Source organism: Meles meles, chromosome 17 (assembly GCF_922984935.1).
Source record: "Meles meles chromosome 17, mMelMel3.1 paternal haplotype, whole genome shotgun sequence".
In the NCBI taxonomy this organism is placed as follows: domain Eukaryota; kingdom Metazoa; phylum Chordata; class Mammalia; order Carnivora; family Mustelidae; genus Meles; species Meles meles.
In genome coordinates this window covers 6,047,348-6,061,498 of record NC_060082.1, presented here as the reverse complement: position 1 = coordinate 6,061,498, position 14,151 = coordinate 6,047,348, and the positions used below count along the sequence as shown (strand labels likewise).

The 14,151-nt window shown below is 42.9% G+C and overlaps 1 protein-coding gene across 1 annotated transcript in view; it reads right to left on the bottom strand.

Moving 5' to 3' along the window:
- ATF6 (activating transcription factor 6) overlaps nt 1-13,443 on the bottom strand; it is a 208,921-nt gene extending 195,478 nt beyond the window's left edge. The window contains exons 1-3 of the mRNA XM_045983346.1: nt 13,359-13,443; nt 10,204-10,416; nt 1,163-1,239 (exon numbers count right to left, since the gene is read on the bottom strand). Of these exons, the coding sequence (XP_045839302.1) occupies nt 1,163-1,239; nt 10,204-10,416; nt 13,359-13,443 (375 nt within the window). The remainder of the gene's footprint in view (nt 1-1,162; nt 1,240-10,203; nt 10,417-13,358) is intronic.
- Nucleotides 13,444-14,151: the final 708 nt, after the last annotated feature.

The window sequence follows — 14,151 nt, the reverse complement described above, 5'->3', positions numbered from 1 at the left end:
ACCCTGCTCATACTCTCTTGCTATCTCTTTCTCTCTGTCAAATAAATGAAATCTAAAAACAAGCCAATTTAATCAATAGATTGCACTCTCAAACATCCATAAGGTAAACAAAAACTATTAAAATTTCATGTGCTGATTAAAAAAATACCATGTATTCTTTTTTTTTTTTAAAGATTTTATTTATTTGGCAGAGAGATCACAAGTAGGCAGAGAGGCAGGCAGAGAGAGAGAGGAGGAAGCAGGCTGCCTGCCAAGCAGGGAGCCCGATGTGGGACTCGATCCCAGGACCCTGAGATCATGACCTAAGCTGAAGGCAGAGACTTAACTCACTGAGCCACCCAGGCGCCCCAATACCATGTATTCTTAGTCTCTTCTACTGATGCATATTAAAACAACTGCTAAATTATTCTTTGACAAATATTTAACAAACTCACTAAGCAGGCATTACATATTTTTGTACTCAGCATAATAAGGGCTTAAAAAATAAGAAACAAATATCCAACCTGATTGATGTACATATAAAATCACTCTGTTCAATTAAATTACTTCCCAAGCGAAACAGCATCTCATCCATGCAAGAATATGACAGAATGAAAAAAAAAAAAAAGGATATGACAGAATGAAAGAGTTCTATAGGCCAATGTACTATGCACTAACACAAAAAAGGAAAGCTATTTTGAGGACTCAAAGTGCTATAATAATAGCTCTCACACAGACTTCTAACCATTCACAGGCAAAAAGTAAGGACACGTCTAAATTTCAGAGCTTTCTATAATAAGGATATGTAACTTTTAAAAAGGAAGTTGTAAGTTCTGCTTGACTGGATCCAAGACTCATATACACCCTTTAACATCATCGTTTCCCTTATGCAGCAAACTACCTACAAAGCCAAAAGTAGGCAGTTAAGTGATTTGTCCAAAGTCATCCAACCCTGAGGCCAAAAGTAAACTCAGAATACAAGTTTTCTCCCACCAAGACCAATGCAATTTCTGCAATCCTAAATTTATGAGTAAAAAGTGGCTGCTAAATTTCACACTTAAATACTAAGTTATTTAAACTTAAACCACTACCCTAAACCTGTTATCCCGAAACCATCTTGCAATAATTAGAATAAAGATTAAATATCACATTATTCGATAATTCTCCCCTAGTAAAGACTTACGTAAATTTCCTTTGCTGCATCCAGATGCAGGTCATCAGTGTCTGTGAAATAGCCAAGTTCAGCAAACAGTGCAGAATCTTTGTACAAAAGGGCAGAGATTGAAAAAAAAAAAAAAGAACAGAGATTGTCAATTCAGTGTTTCAACAAAAGAATAAGCAACTGTATCCCTATGCCACCTCTAGCAGGGGTTCTCATCAGCCATTACTATTACTGATAAACTCTAACAGCGTGAAGGACAACCAACTCAAAGCTATTTCTAATTCATGTATTGTTTTCCACATAATTTTTATCTTGGATCTAAACCTTTTCACCAAGAATTAATGAACAAGTTTTATGTCAGGTCACACTGCACTAAATGATAGTGACTTTCTAGAACATTACTAACAGGAATTCTGAGGCTACACCTGGGCTCAACATGAAAATGTACCATGGTTAGAAAGGGGAACCCTCTCACACTGTTGGTGGGAATGCAAACTGGTGCAGACACTCTAGAGCTACCCTACAACCCAGCAACTGCACTACTAGGTACTTACCCAAAGGATACAAACATAGTGATCAGAAGGGGCACATGGACCCCAATGTTTAGAGCAGCAATGTCCACAGTAGCCAAACTATGGAAAGAGACCAGATGTCCGTCAACAGATGAATGGATAAAGAAGATGGTGTGTGTGTGTGTGTGTGTGTGTGTGTGTGAGAGAGAGAGAGAGAGACAATAAAACATTATACAGCCATCAAAAAGAATGAAATTTTGCCAGCTGCAACAACATGAATGGAACTAGAGGGTATTATGCTAAGCAAAATAAGTCAGCCAGAAAAAAACAAATATCATACAATTTTACAGCAATGTGGGATTTAAGAAACAGATGAACATAGGGGAAGGGAAGAAAAAATAAAATAAAATGACAATTGAGGAGGCGGCAAATCATAAGAGACACTGAACTCTAGGAAGCAGTGCGGAGTCTGCTTGTCCCTCTCCCTCCCCCTACTTGCACTCCTATGTACACTCTCGCTCTCTCTCAAATAAGTAAGTAAAATCCTTAAAAATAATAATAATAATAAGTCGGCAAAATCTTTTTGGTAACTTGAAATTTTGACGTTTACTAAGATAAGTTAAATGCTGGGTATTTGTTCACTAGCTAGATCACTTCCAAATAAAATAAAATACTGAAACATTAATTACTGAACATAGGTTTATTGGCTTTTGCTCAGCGGGGAGTCTGCTGGAAATTCTCTCTCCTTCTCCCTCTGCCCATCCCCATTCACGTGTGCTGACTCTTTTCTAAAAAAATAAAATTTAAAAAAATGTATGTGTCTATCCATCTGTATATGTGGATGTATTTGCATATTAGCTCCATGATCCAACCACTGCCGTGACCCCCACTGCCACCACTGCCGTTCTCTGGATTGCTCCAGTGGCCTCCAGATGTTCTCCCTGCTTCCGCCCTTGCCCGTCCTTCAGTCTATTTTCAACAGAGCAGCTAAAGCGAGACTGTAAAAACACAGGATATTATTGGGAATCAGGATTTTCACAGAAAAGAAAAGTAACCAAGCAGTGAATGCTTTGTCCAGCTGGGCACTCCTGGATTCCCTGTACATAAGTTCTCCCAATAAACCTCTATCTCGGGGAAAAAGAGAGAGAAGAAGAAAAAAAAAATGTAAGCATATAACGTGAGAAGGTGAGAAAGAACCCTGTGGTACTGGCTTTGACCTGTAGGTATTAGTATGAATTCATGCTGTTTAAAAATACCTATTTCCTCGTTCTCGGGAAGTAAATGATGAAATGCTTAGGAGTTTCATATTATCTGTAGCCTACTTTCAGATGATGAAAGAGGAGGGAAGTATGGGTAACACTGAATGGGGCAGAATGCTAACAGTTGGTCAATCTAGATGAGGGAAATACAGGGTATCCCGAAGTGATCTTCTCATTCGCTGCGGTTTTTTAACAAAAACCTCAGTGGTTTAAAAACAACTGAAAGTAGGTTACTAACGTATATCTACTGAACATTCGGGGCTGGTCCCCTGTAAAGTATCTCTAAAGTCCACTGTCTAGTCTGACGTCCTCTTTGCCAGTCCCATGTAACCAATATTTAGACGTCCCTTTGCAGTAGTAAACTACGGGAGCTATTACTTTTAACTTTCTCAGCAAGCTTTCCCACCTGACCTTGACCGTTTATTCATTTACTTCCTCTCAGTTTAGTAAGATGAGAAATGGCCACCAGATTTAACAAAGTGGAAGTCAATGGTGACCTTCAAGCCACTTTGGTGGAGGGGTGGATCCCGGCTGCTCAATGACAATGAGACAGGAGAAACTGGAGTCAGTGAACATGGCTTTTATTTTTGCTCTTGAGAATTGTGCTTTAGGCATACCTGGGTGGCTTAGCGGGTAAAAGCCTCTGCCTTTGGCTCAGGTCATGATCTCAGGGTGCTGGGATCGAGCCCCACATCGGGTTCTCTGCTCAGCAGGGAGCCTGCTTCCCTCTCTCTCTGCCTGCCTCTCTGCCTGCTTGTGATCTCTCTGTCTGTCAAATAAATAAATGAAATCTTTAAAAAAAAGAATTGTGCTGTAAAATAAAGAGAAAGGTAGTAGTAGCTAGAGGAGAAGTATCACCCAAAGAAGGTTTGGAGGGTTTTTTCTTGACTCTGAACAGGAGCAACAACCACATGTTTATTGACCAGTGGAGATGACCTAGCAGAGGGGGAAGTGATGCCATCCAGGGAACAGAAGGAAGAAGCGTCGCACAACACTCCTGACTGAGGAGGAGGGATCTACAGCACCAGGGGCTCCAGCGAGAAGCCACTGGTTCCCAACAAGAGAAGGTAAGTATGGTGGTAAGTGGTGGATGAGGTAGTGGGAGACTGCGGCAGCTCTCTTCCCATTCAAAGGAAGGGGGAGGAGGTGAAAGAGGCTTGAAGAGAGAAGGAAGTTGATACAAACAACCATCAAAGTGGGAGAATGAGAGGTCCAGGCAAATATGATCCACCAGGCCACACCTGCAGGCCTGTTTCAGGTTACTATCATCAATCAGTTAGAGTTACCCACGCTCGTGGCTCATCCAGAGAGGACTACAACACGAGAGAGAGACAAGGTACCGCGAGTGAGCGAGGGAAGCTGCAGTGAGTGCCGACGCAGCTGAACTGGGTAAGGGGGAAGTGATGACGCGGAGAAAACGGGGAACAGGGAAAAGTCGGCAGCGTCTCAGCAGGACTGCAGGGACTGGTGGAAACAAAAGGGAGTGAGCTGGTAAGACAGGAGGTGGTGGTCGGAGTGGGCGCTGTTGAGACTGAAACTGTGATCAGCACTGACAGGGTTTCAGCTTGTGACCAGGGGAGTACATGGCTGGGACAGGGCGGAAGGCCAGACCACTGGTGGAGAGGAGGCCGAAGACATGAGAGGTCATGGTATTTGAAGTATCCTCTGAGTATCTGAAATCAGCCAAGGAAGGAATGTTGGAGAAAAGTGACAGGAAGCTAAGAGCTGGAATCTCTCAACAGTGAGGGAGAACGAACCAGGAGAGCAGATGACTGACTGTAACAGGGACCCAGGAGAGCAGATGACTGACTGTAACAGGGACGGGTGGCACAGCATGTCGTGAAAATGGGAGACGCAAACTGGATGTTTCTTAGGAAGGACGAAAGGAGAATGAGCTGAAAGTAGCAGTGAAAAACAAGAAAGCTGGGGCGCCTGGGTGGCTCAGTGGGTTAAGCTTCCGCCTTTGGCTCAAGTCATGATCTCAGGGTCCGGGGAGTGAGCCCCGCATCAGGCTCTCTGCTCAGCAGGGAGCCTGCATCCCCCCTCTTTCTCTGCCTGCCTCTCTGCCTACTTGTGATATCTATCAAATAAATAAATAAAATCTTTAAAATAAAAAAGAAAGAAAGAAAAACAAGAAAGTTAACTATATCCCACCTTTAGAGGCCCAAATGGCAAAAAGGATATGAGAATCAAAATGGCTGCCATTCACCAAGCCTTCAGAGAAAGCAGCAGCCACCAGGGGAGTCAGGCTGCGGTCAGTGCCTAAAGGCCAACTTTCACAGAAGAGACTGAAGATATAAAAGAAACCACAGAAGCAGACAGAAGCTTCTGATCTTGGTACATATACCTTACATGTGGCGAAAGATTGTTTCTATACGAAGTTGAGACAGGGAGGAAGGGAAGAAGAGGAAAGACATGCAGGTGACAAATAAGCATTTGAACACGTGCTCCACATCACAGGTTATCAGGGCACTGCAAATTAAAACAAAAATGAGGGGGGCGCCTGGGTGGCTCACTCTGTTAGGTGTCTGCCTTCAGCTCAGGTCCTGATTCCAGAGTCCTGGGACCAAGCCCCAGGACCCAGCCCCCTGCTCACTACGGACCCTGCTTCTCCCTCTCCCTCTGCCTGCTGTCCCTCTGGCTCTCTCTCTCTCTCTGTCAAATAAAATTAATAAAATCTTAAAACAAACAAACAAGACCCAACAAGGTGGTGTGCCTGGGTGGCTCAGTCCATTGGGCGACGGACTCTTGATTTCAGTCATGATCTCAGGGTCATGGGATTGAGTCCCATGTGGGGCTTCAGGCTCAATGGGGAGTCTACTGAAGATTCTCTCTCTCTCCTCCCCGCCCCACTCAGGCTCGCACTCTCTAAAATAAACAAATCTTTAAAAAAAAAAAAAACAACAACCCAGACCAACAATACTTATTGGAATGGCTCAAATCCAAACACTGGCAACATCAAATGCTGGTGAGGATATGGAGCAACAAGAACATTCATTCACTGCTAATGGGAAAGCAAAACACTACAACCATTTAGGAAAACAGTTTGGAACTTTCTTTCAAAACTAAATAGGCTCTTACCATACGATACAGCAATTATGCTTCTTGGTATTTACCCAAATGATTTGAAAACATGTCCACACAAAAAGCTGCACATGAACATGGCAGCTTCATGTGTAGCCGCCAGTATTTTAAAGCAACCAAGAGATCCTTCGATATATACATGCATAAGCACAACGCAGAGTGCTTACATGCCATGCCCCCCAGGGGGACTGCAGCCAGAGACAGGGTGGTCTTTAGGAGGTAAACAAGATTAAATGACAGTGGAAGTTTGGGGCCCTATATTATGCTAAGCGAAGTAAGTCAGAAAGACAATTATAAGATCTCTCTGATATGAGGAATTTGATGGGGGGAGGGAGGGGTGTGGGGAGTAGGGAGGGAAAAAAATGAAACAAAATGGGATCCAGAGGGAGATAAACCATAAGAGACTCTTAATCTCAGGAAACAAACTGAGGCTTGCTGGGGGGGGGGGGGGTAGGGACAGGGTGGCTGGGTGATGGACATTGGGGAGGGTTTGTAGGGTTTGTGCTATGGTGAGTGCTGTGAATTGTATAAGCCTGATGATTCAAGACCTGTACCCCTGGGGCAAATAATACATTATATGTTAATTAAAAAAAAAAAAAAAGAGTGGGGTCCTAATCAGATAGGACTGTGGCCTTACAGGAGGACGGAGAGAGATACCCTTCCCCACCCCCTTCTCCTCTCCTCCTCTCTCTCCCTTCACTCCTCTCCCCTCTCTTTCATCTCTCATCCCTCTGCCTTGTGAAAACACAGTGAAAAGGCAGCCGTCCACAAGTCAGGAAGAGAGCCTTCACCAGAACTTAGACCATGCTGGCCCCTCATCTCAGACTTCTAGCCTTCAGAACTGTCAGAAAATAAATTTCCGTTGTTTAAACCACCCAGTCCGCAGTAATTTGTTACGGCAGGCTGAGAGACTAACACACTGTAGTACATCCACACAACGGAACAACATGCAGTGCTTAAAAAAAAAAAAAAAAAAAAAGCCATCAAGCCATGAAAAATCACAGACGGATCTTAAATGCATGTTGCTAAGTGGAAAAAGCTACCTACTGTATGATTCCGACTGTATGACATTCTGGAAAAGGCAAAACTAGGCAGACTAGGTAGAGGGCCCAGGTGGAGAGAGGGAGGGACGAATAGATACAGCACAGGGGATTTTTTAGATACATGAAAATATTCTGTGAGATACTGTATATACATGATGTTAGGTATCTGTCAAAACCCACAAAATGTATAACACAGAAGGAATCTTAACGTAAACTATGGACTTTAGTTAATCATATTGGATCAATAATGGTTTAACGGTAACAATTTACTACAAGATGTTACCAATAAGGAAAATGGCAAGGAGGGTATAAATAGAACTCTATGGACTGTCTGCTCCATTATTCTGTAAATCTAAAACTGTACTAAAAAGAAACTTACTAAGTATTAAAAATAATTATATGAAATTCAGGGGGCGCCTGCCTGCCTCAGCCAGCAGACCTTGCAACTCTTGATCTCAGGCTTCTGAGTTCAAGCACCACATTGAAAGTAGAAATTACTTAAAAATAAGTAAAAAAAGGGGCGCCTGGGTGGCTCAGTGGGTTAAGCCGCTGCCTTTGGCTCAGGTCATGATCTCAGGGTCCTGGGATCAAGCCCCGCATCGGGCTCTCTGCTCAGCAGGAAGCCTGCTTCCTCCTCTCTCTCTCTGCCTGCCTCTCTGCCTACTTGTGATCTCTCTCTGTGTGTCAAATAAATAAAATCTTAAAAAAAATAAAAATAAAAAAAAATAAGTAAAAAAATCTTAAAACAGAATAAAGTAACTACATGCAATTCAGAGTTCCAGGTCATAACAAGGTTGTACGGGAGCACAGTCATACTCATCTCCGTGTTCAGCTCACCCTGCCTATGGATGCTTCTGCACCGGAACAGCAGAGCTGAGTAGCTGCAACAGAGACCACAGAACCACAAAGCCTGAAAAACTTACTATCTGGACCTCCACAGAAAATGTTTGCAGACCACTGCTCTAAATGTCACTACCCAAGTTAGAGGGAAAAAGCCCCTCCCACCATAGGCTGTTCTGAACTAATCACTTTAATTATTCAAAGGTATGAGAGTGACAAGTACTAATTACATAATCTAAATTCAAATATCACTGGCCACCTTCTAATATTAAAAAAAAAAAAAAAAGATCAGGGGCATCTGGGTGGCTCAGTAGGTTAAGGATCTGCGTTGGGCTCAGCCATGGTCCCCAGGGTGCCGGGATGGAGCTCCGCGTCAGCCTCCCTGCTCTACTCCCCTGCCACTCCCCTGCTTGTACTCTCTCTCTTTATTAAATAAATAAATAAAATAAAATCTTTTATAAAAAATCAGATAAATCAGTGACGTCTTTGGATACTCAACATGGCAACTCCCAGAAAATGAATCCATGTTCTACTGAAAAACAGCAACAGACGGTAGTGTTTCACTTTAGTGCCTGCAAAATCGATCCTACTTACTGACTACCTAACAAATCAGAATTGAAGTGTGCAACCAGGAGAAGACTGTCAACAGTCTGGAAAGAGAAGCCTGGAAAACAATGGGAAATGAACACATTCAGGGAGGAGCAGGGCAGGATACCTGAGTTAACTCAGTGAAATGACTACAAAGAACTGAATGCTCTGTCAATGAACATTAGGACTACACGTCAATTTACACATCAATTTATCGGGTTAATGGAGAAAATGCAGCCTGAGTATCAAAAGACAAAATAATGCTTCAAGAAAGTGCCCCACAGTTGCAGTTTAAGAAATATCATGAAAATGTAACAGCTGACTAGCTGAGAAAAAAACCGTTACTACCTGATACTTTAAAGTAGATTTATTAATAACTGGGCGGGGGGGGGGGGGAGGTTCTTGGGAAGAATCGCATCTGCAGAAATAATTACGGAAAGCATTACGGAATAATGACTAAGAGCACAGGCTCTGGAGGTAGACAAACTGGTTCTGATCCTGCCTGTGCCCCTCACAGGCTAGAAGACTGAACACTCTCCCTCAGCCTCAGTTTTCTCATCTGTAAATTAGTAATAACTTCTTGCGCTGTTGAGAGGATTAAAGAAGACAATGCATATAGGAGCTCTGCAGCACACCTGACACAAATGAAGTCCTAGATCAAGGGTAATCACCATTTCCACTATAACTGGCACAGGAAAACACACTTGAAATTGACAGTCTACAGTCTTTCCAACAACTGCTAGGAAATCCACCAAGGATTGAAATAAATTTCTCATGTGACTTAATTTTAGAAAAGTTCTGTCCTTAGAAAGTCAAACGAGGAGTTCAGGTCAATAAATAGAATTGAGATTGCACTTTGCTTCTCAGAATGATGGTCCAAGGGGGGAAAGCTGAGCATCAGTCTGGGTCATCCGCCAAGTTCCAAAGTACGTGAATGGCGTAGGCTCAACTACAGGGCCCACTCGACCTATGCAACCCCAAATTCTCACTGAAGCTCAAGACCAGCATTAGTACCACATCCCACAACAAAGAGAAGAATAAAAGGTTCCTCTAAACACCTACATGAGGAAGTTTCCCCATTCTGAGTCCCATTGCATTGCCTTCCACTTTTCCTGACCATAAAGCCAAACAAAAATACACGAGGCAAAATTAAAAAAAAAAAAAAACAAAACAATTAGAGCTGTTTCTGGAAGGCAGTAAGGATTACATCAGTTTTCAAGTGTTAGGTCTAGGTAGTCAGGGGCCCAAGGTCTGGTGCTTTGGTTCTCTGCCAAAATGGACATCAGCCTAGACCAACAGTGGCAGCTGCGACACGAAGATCACTGTATACACTCCCATTCTCTCCCACAAACACACTCCCAACAGTCACACTTCACGGCAATCACCGCCCACATCCCACACCGAGAAAACAGCTTAGAGCTTTTCGGGTGGTCACAGTCCTCCTGCCCTCTGCTTCTTACCTACGCCTTTTCAGCCCCTCACAATGATCACCTAGTACTTTCCCAGGGGAAACGCTGAAAAACGATAATAATTCCAATCAGGCAACATTTCACGCTCGCTGTTACCCGGGCAGACACCGACCGGTTCGGCGAGACCCTTCCAGGGAGGAACGCGGGCGGAAGCTACAGGCGAGCCCCGGCTCCCAGGGCAGAGTTCGCCCACACCTGCCTCCACAAGTGCGCGTCAGGAGGAAGAACCCCACGGCCGGCAGCGGCACGTTCACAGCTGCCACTCACCCCAATCCTCCTCGGCTCGGTGAGAGAGGCCCGGGCTGAGAGGCGACTCCATGGTGCCGGCAACGCCAGCCGGCTCCCGCAAGCCCCACGCTCCGGCGGCCTGGAACTCAGTGACTGATATATCCCGTACGGCGGCTCCCGGCGGACAAAATACCGCCCACCGCGCTGCGGACGGTGGCCGAGGGAGGACAAAGTGCTTCGACCGCCCGGGCACTTGCGCGGATCGGAAAGGAGGAGCGTGAGACACCGATGAGCTCGTTTAAACAAATGTCCGAGTAAATATTTCCCTGTAGGACTTTTCGGCACTTTCTGTCCCGCTGGTTTAAGGGGGGGGGGGGGAGAGAAAGACAGACACATAAACACTACATTGGTTAAATAGAATGTACTGATAATATTAAAAGAAGAAAGAGCCCTTTCTGAACATGCTGGATATCTCTTAATACCACAGCGTAGCTCTCGCAGAACAAAATCAGGGACCGAGAAAGTGAATTCGATTTAATTTTCAGAATCGCTCGCTAGCAATGTAAAAGCTTCCCGTACACACGAGCGCGTGGAAGAAAAGCTCTCGCTCCGCGCTCGTCAGTCCCACGTCTTCCCAGGCACCGCGCCCGAGGTAAACACGAGGGCGGTGAACTGTGCGGTTCTAGAAAGCCTGCTTTGATTTAAACAGATTGAAGCGAGGCGAATATAAACGATGAACTGCCCGGCTCAGACCGATCTCCTAGATTTGCGTTTCTAAGTCGTAGCAGGGGTGGAAATCCCGGCGAGCGTACCCCAGGCAACCTACGATAAAGGAAATTCCCGACCTCTTTGTTACTAAAACTTAAGATTCCGTTTTGTTTAGAAGAAATTCACATCACGAGCTCCGACTGAAAATCTGAACCGAGTTTGACACAACAGTGTCCGGGCTGCTGTGTGACACCTTTCTCTTCGCGGCATTTCAGCGGCGAGGGTGTCAAACGCCCTGAGAACACGTATCCCTCTAGGACCGAGCGGAGTCTTTCCCATAGTTACTGAACCAAACAAGCGCTTCCCAGAATCCACCCAGTCCTCGTGGCTGCAGGGTTACTCCTGATTGCATAATCCGCCGTGGTCAGTACCGCCCTGGGACCCAGAGCCAGAAAAAAACAAAAACAAAACAAAACCCCGCATGCTCTCTTTTACCTTCAGATAGCTAACCAATTTTCAGGTGCGGTGAAATATGCATCAGTTCTGTTCTTAACTGCAAATCCAAAATTGACCAACGAAAATAGAACCAGCGAGAGTCTTCTATTCCGTATCCACCAGGTGCTTCAGTCTTTTTTTTTTTTAAATCACCGTGACTGAACTCCTGCCAGTTTTTATTTTTTTAATTTTTGAAAAATTTATTTTTATCCCCAAAGTGCAGATAATGTTTCATTATTTAATGAAAATATTTAATGTTTCATTAAACAAGCATTTGCATACCTATCACCAAAAATTAACAAAAATTAACGATTTCCATTTTTGTTTCAGGTTTTTCATAATATAAGAAATTAAACATTGCAGATAAGACCCAAGTCTGCTTTTCCCCCTGCTTCATTTCCCTCCCTCCACATAGATGGCTTCTATGACACACACTGAGTACTGGGTTGGGTTTTTTAATTTACATAAATGTGTCATCCTCATGTTCTCCAAATCACTTTTCTTATCCAACATTACTTTTTGATGATCTATTCATGGTTTAACTGTTACACGGTATTTCCTTGAAAACACACACACACATACATATATACACATACATACATATAACTCACAATTTCTTCTTTCATTTCTCTACTAACGGACATTTGGATTGTTTCAAATTTTTACCGTTACATACGCCTTTGTATGAGTCTCTGTGTATATAAGCAAGAATGTCTTTAAGATAGATGCTGGGTCATAGAATAGGGATGTTAATATTTGCCAGATTATACCATTTTACATCCTTGCTAGCAGCGATGAGTTCTTTGCTCCACATTCTGACCAACACTAGATTTGGTCATTTTCACATTTTTTGCCCCTGTGAAGGGTGTGACTATAATTTACATTTCCCTGACAATTAAGGAGATGGTGCATCTTTCCATGTTTATTAAACCTTACTTACTCTTCTGTGAATTGTCTATTCTTACAAAATTTGCTATTGCATTTTCTTTCTCTGATGATACCCACATCTTTAGCTAGTCTACTGTCTTCATTTAACAGATACATATATTGCAAATACATTCTCCCAAGTTGTGCTTGTCTTTTTTAAGGGGTTTGTCTTTTAGGTTTTAATTTCAATGTAGTCAAATTTACCGGTCTTCTGTTTATGATCTGTGGCATTTGTAACTTGCTTAAAATTCCTTCCCTCTCCTGAGGTCATAGAGATTTTATTTTCCTTGAATATTTTTATAGTTTTGTTTTTCACATTCTTCCTCCCCCCCCCCCAATCTGGTTATAGCTTGAGTGTAGTAACACTATTGATTTTTATATAGCAATCTTGTATCCAAAAACTTGCTGAATTGTGTGACTGTAATATTTTGTCTGTAAATTCTATAGGATTTTCTATGTAGAAAAATTTGCATGCAAACACTGACATTTTAAAATTTATTTTAACACTGTAACCTTTTTAAAATTAATCTTTAATGTGGAAAATTTCAAACACACACAAGAGACAAACTAACCAACCCTCTTGTTCCTAGCACCCAACTTCAACAATTTGCCATTCTTGTTTTATCTACTTTCTCTCCCCACAACAATTTTATTTTTTGTTTTGGTTTGTTCTTTTCCCCTGGAGTGTTTTTTAAACATCTTTAAAAATATTTTATCTGTTTATTTATTTAGAAAAAAGAGAGCATAAGCAGGGGGAGGAGCAGAGGGAGAGGGAGAGAGAGAATTTCCAGCGCTCTCCACTAAGGGTGGAGCCTGATGCAGGGCTGGATCCCACCACCCTAAGATCCTGACCTGAGCTGAAATCAAGAGTTGGATACTGAACTGACTGAGCCACCCAGGCGCCCCATCCCCTGGAGTATTTTAAAGCAAATCCCAGGTATCATGTTATTTCACCTAAAAATACTTCAATATGTATCCTGACAAAGATTTTTTCCAATTTTTAAAAAACATTTAAATACCATTATGATACCCACCAAAAATAATTCCTTAATATCATCTCATACCCATTCCACACTCAATTTTCTCCCCAAAATGCCTTTCTACAGCTGGTTTGCTCAAATCAGGATCTTGGGGGTGCATCTGGTTCATGGGACAGTCCCCTCTTCCCCTTGTCACCCCATGCCCTTTGTTAAACAATCTGTCATTTGTGCTGTAGAATTTCCTACTGCTGTTTGGGTCTTCACGGTGATTTGTTCCTGTAAACTGCAGTTAAATGTAAACTTGACTAGATGGTTTTGGTTTCATTTGTTTTCGCAGGAATGCTTCTTACGTACTTCCTTGCATTATACAAGGAGGCACCTAATTTCTAAATATCCCACTTTTAGAGATGTCAACACCTATCGGTGAATTGTTTTTTTCCTAAGGCTTAAACCTTTTCCCCTTCTTTTTTTTTTTTTTTTTTTTTTTTAAGATTTTATTTATTTATTTGACAGAGAGAGAGAGATCACAAGTAGGCAGAGAGGCAGACAGAGAGAGAGGAGGAAGCAGGCTCCCTGCGGAGCAGAGAGCCCGATGCGGGGCTCGATCCCAGGACCCTGAGACCACGACCTGAGCCGAAGGCAGCGGCTTAATCCACTGAGCCACCCAGGCGCCCCCCTTTTCCCCTTCTTATTTTATTGCAATAGCAAGGACATCTGGTACCACACTGAAGGTAGACGCACAAGTATACATCTTTTACCTTGTTCCCAACTTTAATGTGAAAGTTTTTAAAAGTTTTACTATTGATAAGATTTTTCCTGTAGTATTTCAGTGCAAGGAAAACTTCATTTTTCATCCAGAAATTCGCTGTGGTTGTTA